Source organism: Populus trichocarpa, chromosome 1, assembly GCF_000002775.5.
Source record: "Populus trichocarpa isolate Nisqually-1 chromosome 1, P.trichocarpa_v4.1, whole genome shotgun sequence".
NCBI classification, from domain to species: domain Eukaryota; kingdom Viridiplantae; phylum Streptophyta; class Magnoliopsida; order Malpighiales; family Salicaceae; genus Populus; species Populus trichocarpa.
In genome coordinates this window covers 25807286-25834263 of record NC_037285.2, presented here as the reverse complement: position 1 = coordinate 25834263, position 26978 = coordinate 25807286, and the positions used below count along the sequence as shown (strand labels likewise).

The 26978-nt window shown below is 30.3% G+C and overlaps 2 protein-coding genes and 1 non-coding gene across 7 annotated transcripts; 2 read left to right on the top strand and 1 right to left on the bottom strand.

The window, feature by feature from the left end:
• Nucleotides 1-3764: 3764 nt before the first annotated feature.
• LOC18095040 (factor of DNA methylation 4) lies at nt 3765-8202 on the bottom strand. Of its 5 annotated transcripts, none has more exons than XM_052453297.1 (7): nt 7982-8202; nt 6382-7294; nt 5767-6238; nt 5475-5532; nt 5089-5371; nt 4126-4168; nt 3765-4036 (listed from the first exon to the last, which is right to left on the bottom strand). In XM_052453297.1, the coding sequence occupies exons 2-3, from the start codon at nt 7283-7285 to the stop codon at nt 5814-5816; spliced, it is 1329 nt and encodes a 442-aa protein (XP_052309257.1). In that variant the 5' UTR covers nt 7286-7294; nt 7982-8202; the 3' UTR covers nt 3765-4036; nt 4126-4168; nt 5089-5371; nt 5475-5532; nt 5767-5813. The 5 variants fall into 5 exon arrangements, with proteins under 5 accessions (XP_052309257.1, XP_052309263.1, XP_052309256.1 ...); XM_052453303.1 differs by adding an exon at nt 4668-4880 and having other exon boundaries at nt 3765-4168; nt 6057-6238; nt 7982-8188; XM_052453296.1 differs by having other exon boundaries at nt 3765-4168.
• Nucleotides 8203-9961: 1759 nt separating this feature from the next.
• TRNAK-UUU (transfer RNA lysine (anticodon UUU)) lies at nt 9962-10034 on the top strand. The gene has a single exon. It is a non-coding gene; the product is annotated as a tRNA-Lys (tRNA).
• An 11748-nt stretch (nt 10035-21782) lies between these two features.
• LOC18095039 (probable aspartic proteinase GIP1) lies at nt 21783-23338 on the top strand. The gene has a single exon (XM_006369463.3). It carries the CDS (start codon nt 21826-21828, stop codon nt 23176-23178), a length of 1353 nt encoding a protein of 450 aa, XP_006369525.1. The 5' UTR covers nt 21783-21825; the 3' UTR covers nt 23179-23338.
• The last annotated feature ends 3640 nt before the right edge of the window (nt 23339-26978 follow it).

Sequence of the window (26978 nt, the reverse complement as noted above, 5' to 3'; positions counted from 1 at the left end):
CAACCTGAAACAGGGAAAAACAAGCACTGCATAGGATACCTTGCGCAATTATCTTCCCTTTTCACTCAGTTCGGCTGTGGCCCTGTGGGGCTCTGATGATTCCTCGTGATATGTGCTCATTATTACCTTTATGCGGTAAGTTTGGTGGATGACTCGCTAGAATTTGTCCTTCAATGGCTCGTGCTTTCTTATAATGAAACCTTGAACGGTGAGAGATCTTCCCCTAGCCTTACTCCTAGACCCTAGCCCTATAATTTTTGTCTTTGATTCCGAATCCGCAATGCTGTCAAGCTATGCAGAGTCAGAAACATGAAATCATGCAAAACATGGTGATAGATAGAAAAAAACAAAAGTAATTAGGAGCAAAAAGAAACAAGATAAATTGTTCTATGTTAACTCTCAGATAAAACAATGCGGAAAAGACAAATTTTGAAAGAGAAAATTGTTGATTCACAAGTTGAGATTTCCATGATAACAGCAAAGAAAATTCTTAATTGAGTTTTTAAACCCATGATTTGTATCTAAAATCATCTTTAAAAAGGCATCAAATTGTAGCTTTTTCAAAGCCATGCTTTTATGTATACAGAGTTCCAAAAACCACGACTTTTTTACTCAAAACCTGTTTTTTTCCAATTTCAACCGTACTTTGTGCTTTTTAATTACGGGTTCCAAACAGAACAACGATCTTAGAAGCTCCAGTAATCCTTTTATGATTTTCATTCCAGCAGGACCTAAAAATTGTTCGTCACAGCGTTCCCTAAACCACAAATGGATAAAGGGTCTTGGGTCATAATTTTTTTTACCATTTGGGCTACGGGACCGAAATCTTCAGAATTTCGGACAGCCCAACACAAATTGGGCTACTTCGCAAGAAAACATAAGAGGCCTGTCGGGATTGTTGTATTATCCTTTTAGACAGGCCTGGGCCCTGGATTAAAAAGAGAGAGAGCTTTTAGATGGGCAAGAGATATATCTGGGTCGCAGAAAAACACGCCCTCGAATTTCTAACATGATCAATCCAGAAACCTTTCCAGCACGCCTGCGTACTGCTATTTAACAGAACTAGTGTCCATCCTATTTCCTCTCTTTCAAGTTAACACAAGACAGGTGGCATGATTCTAATGTAAAAAAAAGACAGGTGGCATGATTCTAATGTAAAAAAAAGTGATGAGAATTAGAGCAAACCAGGTTAACTTTACTAGCATGTAACTTGATATATAAAATCAAAATAACATGCACAAATAAAAGTGAAAAAAATTGCAAATCTTAATGCCTAATAACCTAATATCAAATAATAAAACAAAAATAGATATTTTTTTAAAAAAATAACATCAAAAAAAAAACATGAGTTAAACTGAGTTAACTTGACTAACCCATGACTTGCGATATAAAATCAGAATAAAAAAATTAGAATTTCTAAAAAAAAACCTAGTAAAAAAGACCAAAGTTTAATATAAAAAAAAATTAAAAATAAATTGAACTAATACAGGTTAACTTTACTAGCCCGCTTTTGGGGTAACCTAACAGAAAGAAAAGCAAAATAACAACGAAGCTTGAGGCCAGTAATTTAATGTCATATGCTAAAATTGAAAGAAAATAATGAATGTAAAAAAAAAGTTAAAGGAAAAAACCTCGAGTCAACCGGATTAACTTAGCTAACCCGTTAACCCTGACATAAGATTGGAATAAAAAAAATAGACTTCCAAAAGAATGACCTAGCAAAAAATACTATAGTTAAATAAAAAAACATTAAAAAAAATAATTCAAGCTAACCCAAGTTAAATTGACTAACTCGCACTCGGGATAAACCAACATAAAAAAAAAAAGCGAAAAATCAGATAGCTCAATGGCTAATAATTTAATACCAAATGATGAAATTAAAAAAAAAATCAATTTCATAAAAAAAAACATTGAGAAAAAAAATCTGAGTCAACCCGGGTAACTCGACTGACCTGTTACTCAGGATATAAGATCGAGGTAATTTAATAAAAAAAAAACATAGGGGCTTAATGACTAAATTTCAAATAATGAATTTGAAAAAAAAATCAAATTTTAATAAAGAACCCCAAGAAAAGAATAAACCTAAATCAGACTCATGTCATGAGAACAGAATTACCTTGTAAGATAGCAATCACAAAAAAATAACAAAGTAAATTTTTATTCGTAACACAAACAATGTGGACCAAATATGATATAAAAATAAAATGTAAAAAATTAATTCGGGCCTGAATTGACAAACAAAATGAATTTAAAAAAGGATAAAAAAAATAATAGAAAGAATGAGGATCAAAATTAAATAAAAATAAATAAATTAAATTAAATGTTGGGGGACAATATAAAAAAAATATAAATCAAGAAAATGATAAGAAAATAGCAATTACAATAATAAAAGCCAAAATTAGATTAAAAAATAAATACAATAAAATTGTGAAGGATAAAATTGAAAAAAATATCAAAAAAGTATAAAAAAACAAAAAACAAATCAAATAAAAAAGAAACAAATTGAATACAAAAATCAAATAAAAAAAATATTTTAGGACAAAATAAAAAAAAAATCTAAACTTCAAAAAGTATTAAAGTAAAATAAATAATAATCAAAATAATAAAAGCTAAAATTAATAAAAAGTAATAATAAAGGACACAATTGTTTTTTGAAAAGGCTGATACAAATTTTGAGGGCATGAAAAAGAAAAGCAAGAAAACAAAACAAAACTCCACCGCGGCCTAATCGGACTTCCATCGTGAGCACGCGCCACACAACCAGAAAAAGGATGACTCGTTGCTCCCAACACCGTCGCGGGTGGAGGACTTTGGTTACCATATAACCCCACATGCGCCACCTAAAAGACGCAGGGGTTGACGCTTGCATTGCACGCCTCAACAGTTTTTTTTAATAATATTTAATTATTTAAAATTAATAAATAACCTCTAACTAAATCAAAAAATTACAAAAAAAAACCCAAATAAAAAGACAAATGCCCTTGAAACCAGCCTTAGTTTTTTTTCGATTTTAATGGTAATTTTATCATTGAACTGTTTAAATAAAATAAAAAAGACGAAAGAAACTCTTCTATGCATGTTCACTTTTATTTTTTAAAAGTATTACCGTAACTTTATTGTGCAATTTTAAAAAAAAAAACAAAAAAACAAGAGGCCCCTACCAAAATCGTATTTTTTTTTATTTTTAAGGTTAAAATAATCATTATATTGTGCAAAAAATAGATATCATGAGTAATTTGTCTATAATCAATTTTGCAATGATCAATTGATTTCCTGGAAAAAAAAAAGATTCTACCCTTAGTTGGAAGCTTCTTTTGAGTTCTCTGGTGTGGTGTTTTATTGATGGCTTTTAGTTTTTGGTTAATTAGTCAAAGGATTTCCCACCTTAGCTTCTACTTAGACATAAGAAGATGAACAACTTAACCCACAAAATCGTCACTTGTGCTCAAGCATGACATTCTCGCGATGCCAACACCTGACGAGTGCTTTCTGGCTGCAATTCTGGGTAGAACAAACAGTTTGTTTTTTTCAGATCTACAATATAGATATTAATTCAAATGCTAGTTTGAGTTTGTGTCTCTTCGACACCTAGGTGGATTCAACAATTTCCATTTACAGCATGCATACCAAAAGTAATTAGCTTATTGACATCGTTACCTTCTACATTTATACATGCCCAACATTACTATACTTCTAAGGAATATGAAAGACATCATCAAGGCATCTATAGAAGTGATACTTTGCGTGTGTATAGCACGAAGATATCAGCAAGCATGAAAAGCAAATCGTATAATTTTTCAGTTTCTTTAACCATTACACAAAGTGACTCAGCTTATTGTTGTTCTTGATAGTTTTAAAGAGCAACAGAAAAATTATGCATTCTCTCAAACTGCATATTTCATGTTTATGTTCTCTTGTATAGTTAAGGATACATACCTCAGGTTTTCTTTTTCTTACATTGCTTCCAATGCCTTAATATTTGCATCACTCCCTCACTCAGTGTTGCCTTCCTTTTCTCCTTGAAATTCCAGAGCTCCTGCACGATGTAACTACCACTTGGGTTATACTCATTCATTTCCTTCAAGGCTGTTGTCACAGCATTAAAAACTTCATCTCCATACTCACTCTTCAGAATTCTCAAGTTTTCATCATCCTCGTTGATTATTTCCTACAAAGCCACATTGAAGATGACAATGTGACAAGGTCACAGCTTGTTTGCACAGAGAAAATAAAAGAAGAAAAAAATCTGCTTGCATTTCCTGCAATATTTGAGGGTATGTGCTACCATATATTGCAGTAACATCACGCTACATAAATAACAAGCTTCAGGTAAGACAAGTATAAGCAGGACCAAAAGCAGCTAGTTTCAAGTTCTTTCAAGGGCCAATTACCAAAAGCTATTGGCATTTCATAGTTTTTGTGCCTACACAAAGTTCTAGAAGTTTAGACAGGAATAACATGTCTATGTTTATGAACAAGAAGAAAAGCAGGCGAGATTTGGGTTTCAAAAGGCAATTACAACAATCTACTGGCGTTTCATACTTTCTGTGACCATACAAAGTTAGGCAGGACTAGCAAAACATCTACGTTTATTTATGTTATAAACCTATGTTATCATTCAGTTTAAATAGAGCATAAACGATCCGTTTGATCATTTAAATGAATACTTCATTCTTGCCTTCCTTATCAATTATAACCTGAAATGGATGCCAGCTCGGGTCTCGAAGCTGATCTTTCCATAGTGAACACGACTCAAGTGCTTTCTGTTCTGCTTCTCTGCCTAAAAATTTTCTCATGGTTGTCTCATGGAATGGTTTGCTATCAAGATCTCCCATTCTCTTGACACCAATAAAAGCTCTGGTATTCCATTTCCCCAAGTACTGTGAAAATGGAAATTAGACTTGCATCCCATAGCACAGACATTACCTCGTAGGTAAAGATGAAAAGCAAGCATACAATCACAAAACTTTATCCTCTAAATTAGATATTGACTTTGAATACAAACAGTCATATCCTCGATCTGGCCTAACTTTCGAGTCTCATATTGAATGACTTTCAAACTCAACCATGTTTGTTTCTAGTACTTACATTAATTAACTCCTTTAGAGCTTCCTGCAATTCATCATTTATTTTGCGCTCTTGGAAAATAAGAGCCTGATTAAGTTCCTCCAATCCCCTTAATTCTTCTTCCTTCTCCTTCAGTTCCTGTCGAACTGTATCCATTTTTGCCCTAATATCCAGGTCTTCATCTTCTCCCATGTGTTTTGTTACTTGTAACGCATTCTTCATGCATCTCCAACTCGAGTGCTTGTTTAGCATCTAGTTTCTTTTCCAGTTCAATTATTTTCTTGAGAAGCTTCTCCTTTTCGCTCTGCATTGGCCATCAACCACAAAAAAAGAACCTATTATTTCTCAACCTGATACACATTTTACTTTCCAACTCAAAAACTTAGTTCAGAAATGAAAGGATGTACCCTTTAATCTTAATACACTTTTGTCTGCCTTTTCCTGCTCCAAGGTTGCTGTCTCATTCTGTAAGAAATATAAAGCAACCCTATCATTTGAATATTTAGGATTACTCCAAAATAACTCCAGTATCACCCTAAAAACAGCTCATGCTCCATCAAATTATCAACAACAAAACAGTGAAAAATGAATTCATAAACTAATTTTAGAAGTTAAATATGCAACAAATTCAGGTACCCTTCACCGCATGCAAACATTACCAAATGCACCAAGAGTTTCAGAGCATCTGGTAGAACTCACATCAAATATTCAACGAGTAATTACGTAAAGGAGGAGGAGGGATACTTTCAGAGATGTTCAAATGAGTAGCTTTGGTCTTTGCCTTCCAAAATTGAAATATCTGCTAAAACATCACAAACATTATATCTTGACTGATGTTGGACCAACTTAGATGTGGATTTATAGGCTGACAAATGAATGTTAATATAGAACTCTTTGATATCTGGCTTAGATCTATCAATTTCAGTCATCTTGCAAAATTCCCAGCACAGCTGGAAATTGACAGCTTTAAGAAAGCCAAAGTGTGTTACCATTTTCTTCTCAAGGAGAAGCTTCGACCTCTCATTTTCAATTTGCACCTCACGTTGCTGCAGTTTTTTCTCACACTGCACTAGCTCTTCTCTCTTAGCTAGTAATTGCTGCGTGGCCTTTTCATGCTCTAAAGAGATCTTCGCAAAATGGTCATGTGCAATCTGCTGCATTTTTCTTATCTCTAATCCCAAAAAATTGACAAAGAAACAGGGCATAAGCTTTTCCAGAATATGTCAGGGGAAATTTGAATAATTCAAAGTAAAATCCCACTAATGGTCTTTTTTTGTTTTACCCTTTTGGCAAACTTGCAAAACTGAAACATACCTTCATTGTAAGACTTGACCATAGAATCCTTTTGGTCCATCACCTTGATCAAGGATTGAGTAGTCTCCTCATATCTGATCTCCATTTCTCTAAGGTGGTCGTACTTCTCTTTTAAGGTGCTGGTCAAGTTGCAAAGTAGCTTGGCATCCTTCCTTTGATCCTCTGCTTCTTTTCCACATACAGTTTTTAAATCCCCATTCTTTCTGAGATGCTCTCCTAAGAGACCATTGGCCTTGTAGTCATCATCTCGAGCAATCCATCCGTATAATCTCTGCCCTCGATCTCTCTCTAGAATTGTAACATAATCCTTCTTCCCACAATGATTCAAATCAAAATCCTTCTCAAACATAATAGCGTTATTGAAGCCGTCCCAGTCTTTCTTGAATTCCACAACAGCTAACCCTGAATGACCAAAGCAGCTCCACAAAGGATGCACCGTAACTGGATCAAACCCTTTTGTTGCTAACTCATGCCTGAGTTTTGAGCCACTTTCCCCAACACGACGTCCATCCTTCACCTGAGTAGGAATATTAGCAACAACCCCCATCCAAGGCCAAACAAACAGCCGCTCCCTATCACGGTCACATACAGCAGGAGATTCAGTTGTGGTAGAGGGCTCCGAGCTATCCTCCACACAAAGATACCTCCGAACATACCTCTCAAGAGCTCGGTGTCGAGCTTGCTCTCCTCTAGTCCTCCTTTGTGAGCCTCTATCAAGGTTAGAAGCATGTTGGGGAAGCTCCTTCGGATGGTAATATCTCTTCCCAATACAGTAGGGACATCCATAAACTGAATTTAACACTCTAATTCTTTCCCTCTTCAAATATTCATACTTCCTGAGCTCATACTCTTCTTGAAACTCGGAATCGCTTATGTCCCTTTCTTCTGATTTATAAGACATCATAAACCAAACCTGAAACATCACATTATTGTTAGACATTCAGACACCATACATACTCTAAAGAAACTCATTCAATTCATGAATATTGTGCATTTTATTTTATTTTTTCCAAGCAAGTAGATAATAACACATCTTAATTACCTAAAAGAATGAAAGAGATTAACATTCATGATCAAACACAGGCAAAACTGAATGAGCTTCATCTCAGTCATCAAATTAATTCATTAATCCATTTTTTTATATTTGAATGAAATTCGAATTCATGACAATTTAGTGAATAAAACTCTAATATTTTTAAAAATAATTTTATATTACTCTCCTCCAAGTAAAGATAAGTAAAAAAAAAAATATACAAATCTTAATATGTTTGGCTTTTAAAAATATAAAATAAAAATGAAAACAAAAAATAACTTTCTTTAATGTGAAAACTAACACTTATTCAATACCAAATCTAAACTGCAACAACCTCATTTCCTTTCAGCTAAATAAAACATGTCCTTTTCTTTTCCTGCATTTTCTCAGTAAGCAAACAGAGCAGAAACCCTAACACACTCATTGTTCCAGGTTCATTTTCTATTTTCCTTCATCTTCTACAAAACCAGAAAGATTGCCAGGAGTAGAAGTAACCTGTTGTAGCTATAAAAAGGAACATTCATGAAGAACAACAAAAATAAGGCAAACTTTACAGGATGTAGAGACCTGAAACGACAAGGTCGCAACACGGAAAACGCGAAAATGATAGATTGAAATATGAGAGAAGCTTTTCTTCTCTTTTCCTTTTTGTTAATTTAATTTATGTGTGCGCCACAAACGGACATCGATCAGACGCCTTTGGTTTTTCAATTTAAGTCACTCTTCCTCTCTGATTGTTCAAGTCGGTGCTGTTCATTTTGGCGTGCTAGCAGTAGTCTTTCCTCGCGGGTGTGGAGGAGAATAATGTACTCGCGTTTTATTGGATGGTATCTTCGTCTTTTGGTGACAGTGCGAAGGTGGAATAATAAGAGGGTGAGGGTCCTAGATGTAGAAGAAGCGAGTGTTGATGGAGAGTATGGTAAGAGGGGTTTTGCTGGTAGGGCTGCAAGGCTGCGATTTTGTGGGGCCGATGGACACTTGGAGTCTGGAGAGTGAGGGATCTATAGTCCTTGCCAATAGGCATGAGCAGGTAAAAACAAAAGCATTTTGTTTGGAAAGGATTTGCAAAGTTGGGGAAATGTTGTCTCTCTCTATTCTCAAAAAAGAAAACAAAAAAACTTGTCTCTATTTATTTATTTTAAGAAATTAAACGCTTCAAATTTACCCAATAATTAAAATTTTAAAATCTTAATTTATTAACAAATTCAAATTATATTCTTATATAACTTAATGGTATTTTTAAAATTAAAAAAATATAATTATGTTAATTTGAATAAAAAAAACTTGATAGATATATTGAGAACTGAATATTATAGATAGAATTAAAAAAGTAAAGATATATTGGAGGTTTGTTTAATTATATGATGATAGATTAAATCATTATCTAATATTTTATTGTTAATGTGGATCAAACTCTCATTCATAATTTTTTATGGTTTCGACGAAGACAATGGTGACTATTTTTTTATAAAAAAAAGTGAATAGTAATTTAAGCCCCGTTTGTTTGCTGAAAAGTAATTTTCTTTTTAAAAGTGAATTCCGGGAAAGTGAATTATTTTCTGATGTTTGGTAGTGTAATGAAAAATAAGTTGAAAAATATTTTACAGTGTTTGGTTATATCATGGAAAATGAACTGCAAAATAACTTATTAATGTTTTATTTTTCTCAAGTTTATTAAAATAATGAGGAACAAATCTTACAAATTAAAAAGTTGAATGAGAATGAAATTGAAAAAAAATATAATTTCATAAATTATCTCAAATAAGATAAATAATAATCAAAATAATAGAGATCAAATCTAAAAAAAAAATGAAAGATGAAGAAATTAAAATAATAATAATTAACATTTAATAAATTATTTCAAATAAAATAAGTAACAATCAAAAGAATGAGGACCAAATTTGATACATAAAAAATTTCAATAAAAAAATAATAAGGAAAAAACAAATAACAATTATAAAAATGAGAACCAGAATTAATATAAAAATTAAATTTTAAGAGATGAAATTGAAAAATAAATATTCAAAACAATATATATATATAGCAATCAAAAGTTTGAGTACCAAATTTGATATAATCAATAAATAATATGATATTTCTAAATTTTTCATAACTTCTATAAAGTGTTTTCCGTCCAGATTTTCTAGAAAAATACTTTCCTCGAAACCAAGCTAAATTTTTTTTGATTGAAAAGTGTTTTTTGTTGATCAACTTTTCTAATAGCAAACAAACACAAAAAAGTTTGGAAAGTGATTTTTTTAAAAAAAAAAATTTCAAAAAATAAACAGTCTTAGTGAATAGAGAGACAAGCCTAACACAATGGAGGATAGAAATTTTCATAGATTACATAAGCAGACGACAAAAGAAAGGTTGAGCTCTGGCTCTATTTTTGGCACAGATGCAGTGGTCACTGGGTACATGCAAGAATTGATAGCTTCAGGAGGTTTCACCACACGAATAAAATGCTACAAGATACGCGAAAGAATTTTACCTATGACAGGAATTATTATTGTTAATATATTGTTTTAATGGATTGAGTAAACAGAAGCCGTCTTAGCTCAGCTGGTAGAGCGCATGGCTTTTAACCATGTGGTCGTGGGTTCGATTCCCACAGACGGCGATTATTTGTTTTCCGTGTCATGACCTACAGATTGCACGGTGTGAATTGGAATCTGGGGTGTTATATTATTAGCCTTACTTTTTGACATTTTCCTCCCTGTTCGACTGTTACTTTTTTGCCCCTGCATTCATGCAATCCCTTTCCATTAAGAAAAATCAACGAGCATTAAATCTCGTCTAGCAAATGGAAGAATTAATAGTACTTTATTATAAAAAAAAATATATCTTCTTTTATCGTGAAACTTCAAATCCTGTCGGCTTTTTTTCACCTTTCTTGTTTCTTAAAATAAAAAAATAAAAAACATGAAATACACAAAAAAGAAGAAGAAGCAGTTATAAATGAATATAAAAACATAGAGGTTAAATAACAATTTATGAAATCATGAGAACTAATTAATTATTTTTATTAAAATAAGGAGTCTGATTTATAATTAATTTAAAATATCCTAAATATAAATATACTAATTATAGTGCGCTTTTATATTTGCAAAGTAATAACGTAAGACAGGACATTTCAAATACAAATAATTATTCATTTCAAGATACTCATAGGAAGGAAAAAAAAAAGACATTCGTGCGAGATTATCTAAAATAATTATAAGAGACAATATTTTTTTTCTTCCGAGGAAATGTGTTTTTTATTGCAACTATATCTGAGTATTCATAATTATCACAATTTGGTCCCTTTTTTTTCTGGGCAATATATAACCCATATAAACTAAGAAAAAAAAAGCTTAAAATCTTCTATTATATAAGTGAGTAGATATAAAAAAATCAATTTTAATATTTTGTTTTCATTATGAGCAAACACATAAAAAAAAAAAAGGAGAGCTTTTGGCACAAAAAAAAAAAGATGGAGGGAGAAGAAAAGGTGTGTTCATCTTTGTGCAACGATGATTTGTTATTGATTAAGATGGAATTTTGATATATTATTTCCAACAATGAGCTTTTAACCTAGATGGTTTTGATTGTTCAGAAGCTTTCAACGAGCTTTCAACCTAGATGGTTTTGGTTGTTGAGAAGATTTCACCTTCTAAATATTTCTAAAATCACCTAATTTGTGAGATCTAGCTTTTTTTTTTTATGAAATTCATTGTTTGTAATGATGAATTTGATGAGTTAATATATATCCTCTGGTTGAATTAAGAAATAACTTTGTGATCCTATTATTTAAATTAATGGAAGAGTTTGAGTCAAGGTTATCAATTCTGTTTCGGTGGGTGTTTTGTTTTTTCAATTGGAATGAAATATTTTAATTTCGAAGTGTTTTGGCGTGCCATTTCGAAGTTGTACTGTTTATATATATATTCAACAAACATAATTTAAATTCAAGATAAATTAATTATAAATTATGCAATACAAATACAATGTCAAACAAATATAATTTCAAATTTTAAAATATTCTTAAATAGCCAAGATTAAATAGATTTTTAACTTAAAGTAATTCAACTTAAACAAAATATCAAAATATTATGAAAGTAAAATGTTTTGACACAAATATTATAAATATAAAGCTAGGTCAATGTTATCAAGGCTAATAGGATCTAAAACATCCCTTATTTTGCTCAAATTCCTACAAAGTATAAACGTGAAAAAAACAACATGAATATAAATCATATATATTTTAGTGATAAATCTAATTTTAAAAAATTAATATCATTATTAATGAAAATAGTAATAATAATTCTCAATATTATTATTAATATCATTGTTATTGAAAATAGTAATGAAAAAGAACTTTTTATAGTTGGATGGTTTAATTAATTAAATTGAACCAGATTCAATTTGATTCAATGGCTTTCAAGACCAGAACGGAACATGTGGAATGAAATCGGAACATTCCGGCCGAAATTTAGCCGAAAAATCCGGAACGGACCGAGATTTGAAATAAGATGAAAATTGTTTCGTTTTTTGAATTGGTATGAAATGTTTCGGTCATTTCAGACAAAACAGAATGGAATTCACAACCTTGGTTTGAGTGGACTAGTTCTTTTGTGTTGTGTGTTTATTTAATTTTATATTTAATTTTTGTTGATTGGTTGATTTTATTTTAATTGCACAAAGAGGGAAAAATATTAGAACTTGTGAATTGTGAATTTAATTATATTGGTGTATTTTCCCAATAATAATAAAGATAAAATTAGTTAAATTGTAAACGGAAAAATATTAGAACTTGTGAATTGTGAATTTAATTATATTGGATAATACAATGAGGGTTTAACAATTTATATTGTGAAATTCGCAATGATAAAAAGGATGCAATTTCGAATAAAATTTAATGCACGTGACTGATAAGTATAAAAAAAATAGTGGAAGTATATATTTGAACAATTTTGTGAAGTTTTCTATATATCTTTACATATCACAAGGGCAAATATAGATTGAAAAATATAATTCTATCAATTTAAATAAAAATACTTAATTAAATGATATATTAAAGATTATATATTAAACAAAAATATAATAGACCCAACTAATAATGTAAGGGTATATTAAAGATTCACTTAATTATACACAAATTGAACTATTGCTTTAAGTTAAAAAAAATCCATAATGCCTTCTTGGTTCTTGACGAAGCCATGTAAAGATCATTTCCTTCACAAATATAAAGCCATATAATTTTCAGTGTTATTTTGGATTCTAATTATTTTTCCTAATAAGTTTTAGTTTGTTTTTTTCTAAGACTGTGTTTGTTTTCCGGAAACTGGTTTCTGAAAAATCACTTTCTAAACTTTCATGTGTTTGTTTGCCATTAGAAAAGTTAGTCAACGGAAAACACTTTCCGGTCAACAGAAAACACTTTCCAGTCAAAGGAAAATTTGGCTTAGTTTCCAGAAAAGTGTTTTTCTTTTATTTTGGGCAGAAAACACTTTCCGGAAGTTATGAAAAATTTAGAAATATCATATTATTTGCTGATTATATCAAATTTGGTCCTTAAACTTTTAATTGCTATATATATTTTGTTTTGAATATTTATTTTTCAATTTCATCCCTTAAAATTTAATTTTTATATTAATTTTGATCCTTATTTTTATAATTGTCATTTGCTTTTCCCTTATCATTTTTTAATTTAAATTTTTTATCTATTTAATTTGGTCCTCATTCTTTTGATTGTTACTTATATTATTTGAAATAATTTATGAAATGTTAATTATTATTATTTTAATTTTTTTATCTTTCAATTTTTTTTATTTTATAGATTTGATCTCTATTATTTTGATTATTATTTATTTTATTTGAGATAATTTATGAAATTATATTTTTTTTCAATTTCATTTTCATTCAACTTTTTAATTTGTAAGATTTGTTCCTCATTATTTTAATAAACTTGAAAAAAATAAAACATTAATAAGTTATTTTCCAGTTCATTTTCCATGACATAATCAAACACTGGAAAGTGTTTTCCAACTTATTTTCCACTACACTACCAAACATCGAAAAATAATCTACTTTCCCGGAATTCAATTTTCGAAAGGAAAATACTTTCCAGCAAACAAACGGGGTCTAAGTCATTTTTATTAAGTGGATTAGATGGTTGTTGATGCCCCTTCACCAATAATTTTGTTTCGATCAAGCCCCATTTTAAATCAGTTTTATTAATTATTAAATTTTTAGAATATATTGTAGTTTTTTTAACAGTTTAGGTTGTAATCTTGGATTTTTAAGAATTCTAGTTTTATTTTTATAAGATATAATAAAAATAATAAGAGTAGAATTTGTTTGGTATTGTTGTAGCTTTTGTGGTTGTGGTTCGAAAAAAGTTGTTTTTATAAAAAAGTACTTTTGGTTGAGGTTGATTTGGTATGTATGTATGTTTGGTTAAAACTGTTGTTGAAATTGAGGTTGAACAAAAAGTAATTTAATGTGTTTGGTTAAGAATGCTTTTGAAATTGAGGTTATAAATAATTTTAAAAAATATATATTAATATTGATGGTTTTTAATTTAAATATTGTAAATTTAATTATTGTTATTACATCATGAAATAAATAATACTTTATATAAAATATTTTTTATTATTCCATTAAACTATCTACAATTCCATCACGTATGACATACATTCGACAAGGACTACAGTTTTCTTGGTTTCTTAAGCACGCAACAACATCAGGTAAAATATAATCAGGAACAAAATTGGAATTGCGATCAAATTCTGCAAATGCTACGTCATCAACGATCTCCGTCTAATTTATATAGTGTCATTGAATAATGTTAAACACTAGTTTTTCGAATAAAACACAATTAAAAATAAAAAATAATTTTTTTTATTTTACTGGGTCGGACCTGGTTCAATGCATTTTTAGCTTTGTACCGGACCCGGTCTGGCCGTAACAGTGGAGAATGTCTCCACTATTCACGTGAACAGTAGAGCATGGCTACACTGTTCGTGTGATTCCCCCGCGCAAGAAGCAGCAAAGAGCTGCTTTCCTTCCCCCCTGCGTTTCAAACGCAAATTACTGTGGGACCCATGAATAGTAAATGGCGTTTTAATTGTTACCAAACCATTGTTACCCGTGGTTTGCTTAAAAAACGGAAGCAACCACGGAAACAAACACTCACGTAACTAGATTGGGAATGTGGTTGCGGTTGCTTTTCAAAATGTTTTTCACTTAGAAAAGTATCAAAATAATATATTTTTTTATTTTTAAAAAACTATTTTTGAAATCAGTGCATCAAAATGATCTAAAACACCAAAAAAAATAATTTAAAGCAAAGAAAAAAAAATTAATTTTTTTTAAAAGCACTTTTGAAACGCAAAAATAAACAGGATCTAAGACGACTTATCATTTAACTTTCTTAATTTTGCTTGGTAATTTTATAAATAGAAGAGAAACTAAGGGAGTTAAGTGTGAACAAGATAGTTAGTTGGGGGAGGGGGGTTACTTTTCAGGTATGTTTGGGGTCCTAAAAATTTTGAATTTTTTTTTGCTTAAAATAAAAAAAATTTAATGTTTTAAGATCATTTAATATCCTAATGTCAAAAATGATTTTTAAAAAATAAAAAAACTTTATTTTGATGCATTTTTAAGCGAAAGCCGAAAAACACTTTAAACCGTCACCGCTACCACAATCTCAAACAGACCCTTCGTATGCCTAACTACTAGATTGCAGAAATACACATTATTTATTATTTTTAATTATATTCATGTAAATTTTAATTTAAAATTTACCAAATCCTACTCTTATATATAATTTTATTTGGAAATTTATTTAATTAATATGATTTAAATAAATTAAGGTTAGAGGTAAAATTAATCTTAAAGAAACCTTTGTTTCTCTATTTAAAGAACTCTTAGTTTTTCTAGATTTAATTATTGATTTATGGTGGCTAATCAAAGATTGATAATGGTGGGAATTAATTTTTATTAATTTTTCAACCTTTTAACTTTCAATGTTCACTATAAAAAGAAGGGTGAAGAAAGTATTTCTAACTTGAATTTTTTAGATTTTTTCATATTTTTTCTCATTTTATTTTTTGTGTTTTCATTCTCTTCTATACTTTAATTTTTTCTTTCATATATAGAGCTTAGGGTCATACTTTGTTCATAGATATTTGAGTTCTTTTATTTTGATTCAAAGAACTTGTTTAAAAGTGTATTAAACTAAAAAGATGTTGGAATATTGGGATACATATTGTAAACATCCTAGTTGTACAAGTGAGGAGCAATAAAGCCTCAATAATAAAATATTCATCCTTGACAACAACAAAAATCTCATTATTTTAAAGTATTTTAACAAGTAAATAGCCTCATTTGTTTTAGTTTAAGTATAAATATTTTTACTATTAGTATGCATGTCAGGACTTTGAATTAATATCAATTACAAATTTGGATTTATGTTTAGTATATATGTTAGTATTCTATTATTATATTTGTGTTGAAAACATGTTTGCCATGAATTAGTATTTTTCATGCTTATAGATTTAAATTTGTATGAACTCTAGGCTTTTCTTTAAAACATTTTTATGTTTAGCATGCCTTGTTATGATAAACTAAACATCTTTACTCACTAATTTAATATATTTACAAACATTGATTAGCAATTTTAAGGCTTTATTCTTATATCAAACTTTGTTTAGTTATCTTGTAAAATAATAATAATAAAAATAAAAATAAAAATAAAAATAATATAGATTAAGTATGAAAGAGGTTTTAAAATATTTAAAATCTAAGTTATAATTTAATTTCCTTTTAAGTTGCTATATTCTCACAAATAGATTTAATTTTAGTTATGTATGCTTTAATCTATGACCTTTTGGTTTGTTATGAATTTTTTTCTTTTTGTTTAATTTTATAAGATTGCTATATATCTTTGTTTTAAAGTTATAGTTTATCTTCCAAAATTATTTTTCAAGCAATTTGGATGGTTTGATACATGTCATATATCTTATTGATTTATATTTTCCAATAAGTTAATCATTTATTTTTTTTATGATAGTTTATGTTATCTTGCTTATACTCTCTAAGATTGACATCAAAGTTATCTAATTGGTTTTGTTCACTATACATTACTATTCATATATACAAAAAGTTAGTGCAGTAAATAGATACAACCTAAGAAATTCTGTTTAAGAAGATTGGGTTATAAGTGGGACCGTTTGTGATCATTCTAATCTTTTCTAGAAACTTACTTAGTAAAAGTATTATTCACGCGACTATTTTTGTATACGGTGCAATTCATAAGTGAAATGATGAAAATTGAATAAATCTTAGTGAACAAAATAAGGCTCAATACAGTAACCCAAGAAAAAGAATGGTTGTTGATTTTATCACGCATAGTTTAAATATTTTTATTTAAAAAGTTGCTTTATTAAAAGTTTTTATTTTATTACTTGTTTATTGTGGAGCCAGAATATTTTTTTATAAATATTATTGGTTACTGTCTTCTTATAAATTATATCATGTCTTTTACTTCTTTTACTCAAGATTTGGTTGTGTAAATCAATATTGCTTCGACAAGTACTACTTCGGTTGTGAGAATTATACTATCATGTTTTGTGGTGCATGGTGGGAAATCTAAAACGTTCAATGGATTGAACTTTAAGAGGTGGCAACAAAAGATATTATTCTATCTTACCACATTAAACTTGACAAAGTTCTTGATCAAGAAAGTGCCAAAATCATTAGAAAATGAATATGACCCTACTATTGTGGCGGTTGTGGATGCATGAAATCATATTGATTTCGTGTGAAAGAACTACATCTTGAATAGGTTGGATAATACATTTTATAATGTGTATAGCTCAATTAAGAGTGTAAAAACATTATGAAAAATTTTAGATAAAAAGTACAAAGCTGAAGATGTTGAAATGAAGAAATTCATAGTTGGTAAATTTTTAAATTTCAAGATGATTGATTAAAGGACCATAATGAGCCAAGTTCAAGATTTTGAAATCTTCTTGCATGATATACATGCTGAAGGTATGTTTCTAAGTGAGCATTCCAAGTCGTTGCAATCATTGAAACATTGCAATCATCTCAGAAAAACTTCAAAAACTATCTTAAGCATAATTGCAAGGAGATGGAAATTGAAGACCTCATTTTAAGGTTTGAGGATAGAAGAGGACAATGAGTTATTCAAAAAGAGAACCAACTCTTCTAGTACCCAAAATAAAAATATCACATAATAAGTGGCAAAGTCCCTTAATAAAAATCAAAAGAAAAGGCTTGTTACAAAAGGTAAAGGAATTGCAAAAAAATCCAATGACAAGTGTTTTATCTTCAATAAAACCGAGCATCTGGCCAAAGATAATAAGGGTAAGCAAGGAAACCCCGTGAAAAAAATTGCTCAAACCAGTATCATCACGATTGATTAACTCACTAATGAAGTTTCAAAAATAAATCTGACTTGTATTGTTTTCAAAGTCAACCTTATCAACAATCCTGAGTAATGGTGGGTTAATATTAGTGCTACAAGACATGTGTACATCGAGAAAAAGATGTTTCACTTACAAAAGAGTGAATGGAGAAAACATAATGATGGAGAACTCATCAACCTCCAAGGTACTAGATGTTGGGAGGGTCATACTAAAAATGACCTTTGGAAAGCTTCTCACACTCAACAAGGTATTACATGTTGCTAACATTACAAAGAACTTAGTTTTTGGCTCATTGTTAAGCAAAAATAGTTTTTGAAAGTGATAAATTTATGTAATCCAAGAGTGATATGTTTGTATAAAAAGGGTATTTTTATGATGACCTCTTTAAAATGAATGTAATGACTATGTTAATCAATTATAAGAACAATAATAAGATTGTATCTTCTTCTTATTTGATTGTATCTTCTTCTTATTTGATTGAGTGAATTATTACCAAGTATGATTCATTGTGATGTGTGATATGACAGATTAGATCATGTGAATTATAATTTTATGCAAAGATTAATAAATTATGAATTATTATCAAGTATAATTTTGAAAAAAAATCATAAATGTAGGGCTTGTGTAAAATCAAAATTGTTCCACACAATAAAATAGGCCCCAACACTTCAAATACTTCACAATAATAAATTAAAAATCAATAACATGTTAAAAATTGCTTAAATTCAAATATTTTATCACAATGCACATAAAAATCAATACATGTTAAAAATCATCCAAAATAAATTGTAAAGGATGTTAAGAGTTTGAAGACGACCTTCAGAAGCTGTCAAAGTCGACTAAAGCCAAGATGGTGCGTGAGTTGCACGCGTTGGTGTATGGGTTGTGATAGGAATAGTGGTGTGTGTGCTTTATGCACCATCACCAAAACTTACAAAAAGAGACAGAAATGATTTGAATCTTTTTTATTTTTAAAGTGATTTTGGGTTGGTTTTTAGGTGAGATAAAGGCTAGATTTGTAGGTAGAGAAGGGCTGAAACTCAAGGTTGCTGGATAAATGATTTAAGGGGATGTTTTGTGAGGGGTTTGAGTGGTGCTTCATTGGTTAAAACTAGTGTGATTTAGAGGATATAATGGCTAATGATTCAATGCTGTTTTGAGGTCGTTGTGGGCTTATCTCAGGATTGTTTTGTGGTTCTTTGGAGGGCTACTTCAAAGCTAATTTAAAGGTTATTTGGTGATGGTTTGAAGGGATGTTTCAATTTATTTCGTGGTGAATATTATGGCTATTTTGGTCTAAAAAATAGGAGAGAGAATTGTGTTTCATATGGCTATTTTATGGTGGAAATGGTAGGCTAATATAGGATGAAAAATAGAGAAAAATTATTGTGTTATTGTTGGAAAATAGAAAAAAAAAAAAAACATATTGTAATGGTGGCAAAGGTGATAGTGTTTTGTCTAGGGGTTGGTGGTAAAGGAGATTTCTATGAATGAGATGGAGGAGTGGTAAGAAGGAGTAGAGGTGATCATTTTCGGTTTGGTTTGGTTTTTATAAAAAAAAATAACCAAACCGGTTTTTAAAAAAAAAATGGAACCGGTTCAAACCGACCGGTTTCGGTTCGGTTATTTTAGAACAAAAACCGATTCAAACTGGTTTGACTCGGTTTTTTCAGTTTGGCTCGGTTTTTTCGATTTGGCTCGGTTTTTTCCCGGTTTGGCTCAGTTTTTTCCCCGTTTGACTCGGTTTTTTTCAGTTTGGGTTCGGTTCGATTCGGTTTTTTCGATTTCAGGTTTATAAAACCGAAACCGAACCAGTCAGTTTTTTCAAAATTCTAATCGTTTTTTTTCACGATTCGGTTTTTTCGGTTATTTTTTTTCCAGTTTTTTTATTTTTTCGGTTTTTTTGCTCACCCTTAAGAAGGAGATGGTAAAAGAAAAACTAAAATTCAGCAAGGAAAGAGTGAAGAAAAAACTGAAAGGAGTACTAAAATTTGGTTGTCTCTTTCTCCTCCGATTTGATAGTCCTTCTTCTTCTTTCTTCTAAATTTTTGTTCTTGATTTTCTCTCCCTCTCTCTTTTAATATTTTCACTCTCGATTCCTTTTTCTTTCTTATCACCTTATCTTCTCCTACCTTCTACAAACTTCTTCTTTTTTCTCATTAATTTTTTTTAATTATTTTCCCTTTATCTCTTAGTTTGTCTGCATGATTTTTTCAAAATTTTGCCTACATGATTTTTTTTTCTTTTTGGTCCTTTTAATTTGAAACTTTTACGTTTTATTTCGAAACTTTATTTTGTTTAAATTTAAGTTTCTAAGTTTAAGAGAAAAGAAAGAATCACTAAAAATAACAGAAGAGAAAGAAAATAGTTGATTAGTCAAATTTTGAGAACAAAAATATTAAAGTTTGGTGTTCATATATTTCTTTTAATTAAATAAATTTCCATGAGGTGTTTTTGAGCTTCTATTTTGATGAAAAAAATAGAATGGGGTTAAGAAAGATTTTATTTTGTGTTTTTAACCGATTTATAGGTGTTCTGAGTATGATAAATCACTATATTGAAGTTGCAAGGATGTTTATTAGGTGTGTTTTTTAATGAAAAATAGTTTTAAAACAAATTTTTAGAACAAAAAAATCTCCTGATTTTATCTAAAATATTGTTATTCCGATATTAGTTTTATAAAAAAAAACCACTAAATGAGTTTTTTTTATTAGGCAGTCATGTTCTAGATTCACTCTCTAAATTTACTTAGCCACACTAATTAATTCTCACATTAATTATTTAAAAACTTGGAGGATAAAAAACCATGTTGATGAGTCATCATGTTATCTCTGCATATTTAGATTGTATTTAAGATTTTAGTAGTAATTATTTTTCAAAATAAAATTACTTAAAAATATTTTAAAATAATATATATTTTTTAATATTTTTAAATTATTTCTCGATCGCACTTCATAAATCATGTACTACACTGGAGTCATTGAAATATTTAGAGACAAAAAAAAAAAAAATATATATATATATATATATATAACAGTTATCAGCAGCTCTTGGATGCCCTCCAGGACATGTTATCTTGCATCAGCTTCACCATACGTATGGGCTCCATAAATTAATAACTAAGATTCAGTATGTTTTTTCTGATGCATTTGTAAAGGGTATTTTAGTCATTTACTCTTTATTGAATTATTGTTGCAGGCAACTATTTGAATGAGAGGACAGTTATGGATAAGGAAGTGAATAATGGAGTAGAGTTTGCGCCTCCTTGCGAGGACAAGGATGGCGCCTGGAAGGTGCTGCACCATGTACCATGGAAGTAAGTTTTCCAAAAAAAAAAGAAAAAAAAAAGAAGTTTTCCAAAGTGTTTGATATATATATATATATATATATATATATATATATATATATATGTATGTATGTATATATATATATATATATATATATGTATGTATGTATGTATTTTAAAATTATTTTTAAAAAAATTAATTTTTTATTTTAAATTAATTTTTTTCATTTTTAAATTAACAAAAAAATACTTTAAAAAATAATTATTATTGCATTTCTAAACACCCTAAAATAAAAAGCAACCGTACCAGTCGATAATCAAAATTTTTTTTTTTTTTTTTACAATCAATGCTTGAATTTCCATGCATTTATGTTTAACAACTTCTTTTATTATTTATTATTCACAGAATGTTTGGGGGTCCGCATGATCAACATGATTTATTTACTTTTTATTGATGAATAAGATCATAATTTATAATTGTTAAAAACTATATATATATATATATAAATTATTGACCCACTTTCACATCATGAGGTTTAACACGTGTTTTTTTTTAAAACAAATGAATAACATTGCGTTACAGCTCCCCGCATTAATACGCGGAGAACGGACGAGGCATCCCTATAAATGACTCACTTTCACATCACGAGCTTGATCACAATTAATCCTACTCTCGACATACAAAGGAAATGTTACCGACAAAGCTAGCCGTCCCTCTTCTAATTCTTCTCTTCTACTCATCTTTTATCTCTTCTCAGGCGGCTCTTCCCCTCCAAACACCAATCCAGAAGGACCATTCAACCAGCCAATATGTCATCACTGCATACCTACAAACCCCTCTCAAGCCCACCAAATTGCTCTTGGACCTTGGTGCTACATACACCTGGGTAAATTGCGACGGCTACACTTCCTCTACTTACCAGCATGTTCCCTGTAACAGTTCCATCGCTAATTTACTCGGCGCTTATGCTTGCTTGGACCTTTGCGACGGTCCACCAGGTCCAAATTGCGGTAACAACTCTTTCCTCTTATTCCCCGATAACCCCATCAAACCTGTTGACTACAAAAAAGTGAAAGGCATCAACATTGCCCTTATCGACTCCTTCGCCTTGTCCACCACTCAAGGTTCGCTTACGTTGATCAATAATTTCATCTTTTCCTGTGCTCGAACTGGTTTTCTCAAAGGCCTGGCTAAAGGTGTCGCTGGCTTAGCCGCCCTGGGCCGCTCAAATGTTTCTATCCCGGTACAGTTTAATAGATTCTTCTCTTCTTCTCCAAATTGCTTTGCTATTTGCTTATCAGGATCTAAGTCTCAACCTGGCGTGGCTCTTTTTGGTAGCAAAGGGCCTTATGATTTCCTGCCAGGAATTGACCTCTCAAAATCACTTCTTTACACTCCTCTCATTTCAAACCCGTTTGGAAAAGATTCTGATCCAGATAAACCCAGATCCTCTCCTGAATATTATATAGGGTTGAATTCCATAAAAGTGAACGGAAAGATGGTGGCTTTGAACAAATCACTCTTGGCCATTGATGGTGAGACTGGTCCTGGGGGAACCACGATCAGCACTGTCGTGCCATACACAAAGTTACAGCGTTCTATTTACAAGACTTTTATTCTGGCTTTCTTGAAGGAAGCAGCTTCCCCTGCTTTCAATCTTACTGCAACAAAGCCTGTTAAGCCATTCGGAGTCTGCTACCCTGCGAGTGCTGTTAAGAACACACAAATGGGACCAGCTGTACCTATAATTGATCTTGTATTGGATAGACAAGACGTGGTTTGGAAGATTTTTGGATCGAATTCTATGGTGAGAATTACAAAGAAAAGTGTTGATCTTTGGTGCCTGGGTTTTGTGGATGCTGGAGTCAATCCAATGGTAGCAAGTTGGATTGGTGGTCCATCTATAGTGATTGGAGGTCATCAATTGGAGGATAACATGCTACAATTCGATCTACAGTCAAAGAGATTGGGATTCAGCTCATCACTTTTGTCCAAAGGGACAAATTGTGCCAACTTCAAATTTTCTACCAAAAACATGTAAAATGATGGTGTTTATATACCATCATGTTCGTTACATGCATGCACGCGTTCTTGAATTTCCTCCCTCCTGTAAGCTAACGAGCCATAGAAAGGCCAATCTAGCTATGCAGTAAGAGTTTCTGCTCTCGAATAAATTAATAAAAGGATGTGTCAACGAGAAATATATGCGTGGTGTGTTTGTTGTTTTTATAAAAAAGGTGCACGTAATTTATATCATCTCAAAGCTCGATTGCACAGCCATCGGCTATTCAGCATGACGGTGGAACTTTGTTGGATTTTAGTGCCGGATTTTCATGGATTGATTATTTTAAAAATATTTTTATTTAGAAATATATTTAAATAATATTTTTTTTAATATTTTTAAAATTTTAGTTTTAATATTATTGTATTAAAAAATTTTAAAAACAAAAAAATATTAATTTGAAATAAATAAAAAAATTATTTTTTTTCAAAATTCCTTTTAAAACGCCTGTTTGTTTTTGTGTTTTAAAAACATTTTAAAAAAAATTAAAAAATTTTATTTTTTTCTTTGTTTTAAATTAATATTTTTTATATTTTCAGATTATTTTGATGTGTTGATATTAAAAATAATTTTTAAATAATTAAAAAATATTATTTTAGTATATTTTCGAGTAAAAAATATTTTAAAAAACAACTACTATTACACTACTAAACGCTAAATAGACTTTTAGTTTGATAAAACCAAGTTTATCAGCCATGGACCCAACATACACTTTTTGGCTTAGATTTGAGAGTTCCTGGTATTGTTTGATATTGTTACACTCTCTGGCTTAGATTTGAGAGTTCTTGGTATTGTTTGATACTCTGAAAAGTACTACTTTTTAAAATATTTATTTTTTAAAAATATATTAAAATAATATTATTTTTATTTTTTAAAATCATCTAAAACATAAAAAAACAAGTTAATTTAAAATCAAAAACTTTAAAAAACAGCCGCACAGATAATTTGTGCCTTTTATAAATTAGCACTGTAGTAAAATATATTTTTCAAACTAGTTAAAAAAATAATTTCTAAACTGATATAGTAGTTAGTATACGCATAACTTGGGCCTAGAAGGACCCATCACTTCTATGCACAATAGCCAGGGCTTCTGAGAGGGCTTCATAGGCTATACGTCTTGTTCTGGTCTGCAATGCCCGAACAAGATTCTCCTTGGCCCCGGGCCAAGTCGGACCCAAGCTAGTAATGTGCTATTATTGGTCAACAAGATGCCTCATTTCCACTTATGGCACGTGTAGATGTAGCGAAGCCCAAATGGTGATGCCAAGTAGGTTTTTCAAAAGCCCAGGCCCATATGACTCTTCGACTTCAAGGATGGCAACTTTGCTAAGCAAGGTTGTTAATTCCGTTCCGTTTCGTCCGGAATGGCCAAAACATTCCATACCAATTCAAAAAACGAAACAAAACGAAATAAATTTCATCTCATTTTAAATCTCGGTCCGTTCCGGATTTTTCGGCTAAATTCCGCTCGAAACGTTCCGGTTTCATTCCACATGTTCCGTTCCGCTCTTGAAAAGTCATTGAATCAAATTGAATCTTGTTCAATTTAATTAATTAAACCACCCAATTATATATAAAAAAAAACTCTTTTTCATTACTATTTTCAATAACAATGATATTGATAATAATATTGAAAATTATTATTACTATTTTCATTAACAATGATATTAATTTTTTAAAATTAGATTTATCACTAATATATATGGTTTATATTCATGTTGTTTTTTTCATGTTTATACTTTGTAGGAATTTGAGCAAAATAAAGGATGCTTTAGATTCCATTAGCCTTGATAATATTGACATAACTTTATATTTAAAATATTTATGTTAAAACATTTTACTTTCATAATATTTTGATATTTTGTTTAAGTTGAATTACTTTAAGTTAAAGATTTATTTAATCTTGACTATTTAGAAATATTTTAAATTTTAAAATTATATATTTTTGGCATTGTTTTTGTATTGCATAATTTATAATTAATTTATCTTAAATTTAAATTATGTTTGTTATATATATATATATATATATAAACAATACAATCCTGAAACAGTACACCAAAACATTCTGAAACTGAAATATTTTATTCTAATTAAAAAAATAAAACACCTATCAATCTTGATCCCAAGAGTCTCTTACTCTGATCTTCTCTTTCCGTAAATGCATGCGGTGGTATCTTGTAACATTGATTTCGTGTAAGAATTTTCAAACTAGAAAAACCTTAGTAAAATGAATTGACAAAATAAGAAGACCTAAATTTACGTCATTGGCTAGCCCAGCGGGCATAATTAAGACCAAGCAGGCATCAATGAAATAATAATTCTTCCTCCGAGAAGTGACAGGTGATCTTGTTCTTTGCATGTCTAGGACACAACTTATAATGCTAGGGTTTCTCAAATCCTAAAAGGTACAATTATATCCATAAATTATTAAGATTTTTTGTCTTATAAAATCTTAATAATTATCTGTCCCTTCTAAAAATAACATACAAGGTTGTTTAAATAGAAGCTAAAAATGAATCAAATATAATTCTAAAATATAATTAAGAAAAAAGATCTAAAAATAAACACTAGAAAAAAGAAGAACCGGGTAATTAGAATACTTTGGTGGAATTTCAACATGACCCAAATATTACAATATTAATTTTCTTCAAAAAGATTATAGTTAGTCTTGGACATGTTGCTCTTGAATTGCTTAACAGTTCTCAAGCTCCATTGTATATTATGGCGCATACGTTTCTTGAGACAAACCAATACGCAGACTTAGCTTGTTAAGGGAGAAAGGGTTCATCATGCTTGCTTGAAAACAAGTCCTGTTCTTCAAATTCACGACAACGATGATAGTTGCTTGTGGAGTTGTTTTTCTATGTAATAATTTACGTTCACCGTCATGTTTTTTTTTTTTTTAGTGTATGCTAGAAGCCTCAGGTTAATTATTTAAAATGCAATCCCAAACTATTTAACATCATGTTGAATTGTTTCTTTCTAGGTTTTTTTTCCTCGGAAATAACGATTTTAATCGAAGACTTGGAGATTCAATTAATGAGGCCTTTTTTTTTTCTTCCTGTCGTTAACAACAGCCATTGAAGTTTGAAATCACCCCCCAATCAAAATCGCACGGCAGTGCAAAACGGACTCGGTCTATAATTCACTGGCGTCAGACGCCCCTAATTAAGGCGCTTACAATTCTAGAAGCTGGAAGGAGTGAATGCCAGAATTTTATGGTGAAGAGGCATGTAATTTTTGTGACGGGTGAATATGCAGATCGTTCATGCTTTATTACACAATTAGCACAAAACAGCTCCGGACACCAAGAGTAATAAATACTAGGGATGGAAAAAAAACCATTTATTCTTCCGACTGACGATCTTAGTGCTAGATTCTGTCAGAAAAATGTAAGAAAAAAACAATTTAAATGACGATTATGTTGGGTTTAATGGCATCAGAAGTCCTCGCGGTTTCATATTTTGTTACATTGAACCCCATAAGCTTAAATGCGGCAATTAGATGCTTAGCATTTAAATCTTGACATGATCAGAGAATTAATTTATTGATCCATCCATTAAAGTTTACAAACTTGATGAAAAACTGAGCCAGTTAAAGGCGTCATTTTCCCTTCTTGAGCTCGTAATTTTGACATTAAGTGGAGAGAAAAAAACCCATTTTGTCTCAAACTCACAATATCAAAGGCTTAATTGCCTATTTCAGAACTACAGGAATTTCAGAACTACAGCAAGCATCTGTCCTCTATATATATATATATATATATATATATATATATA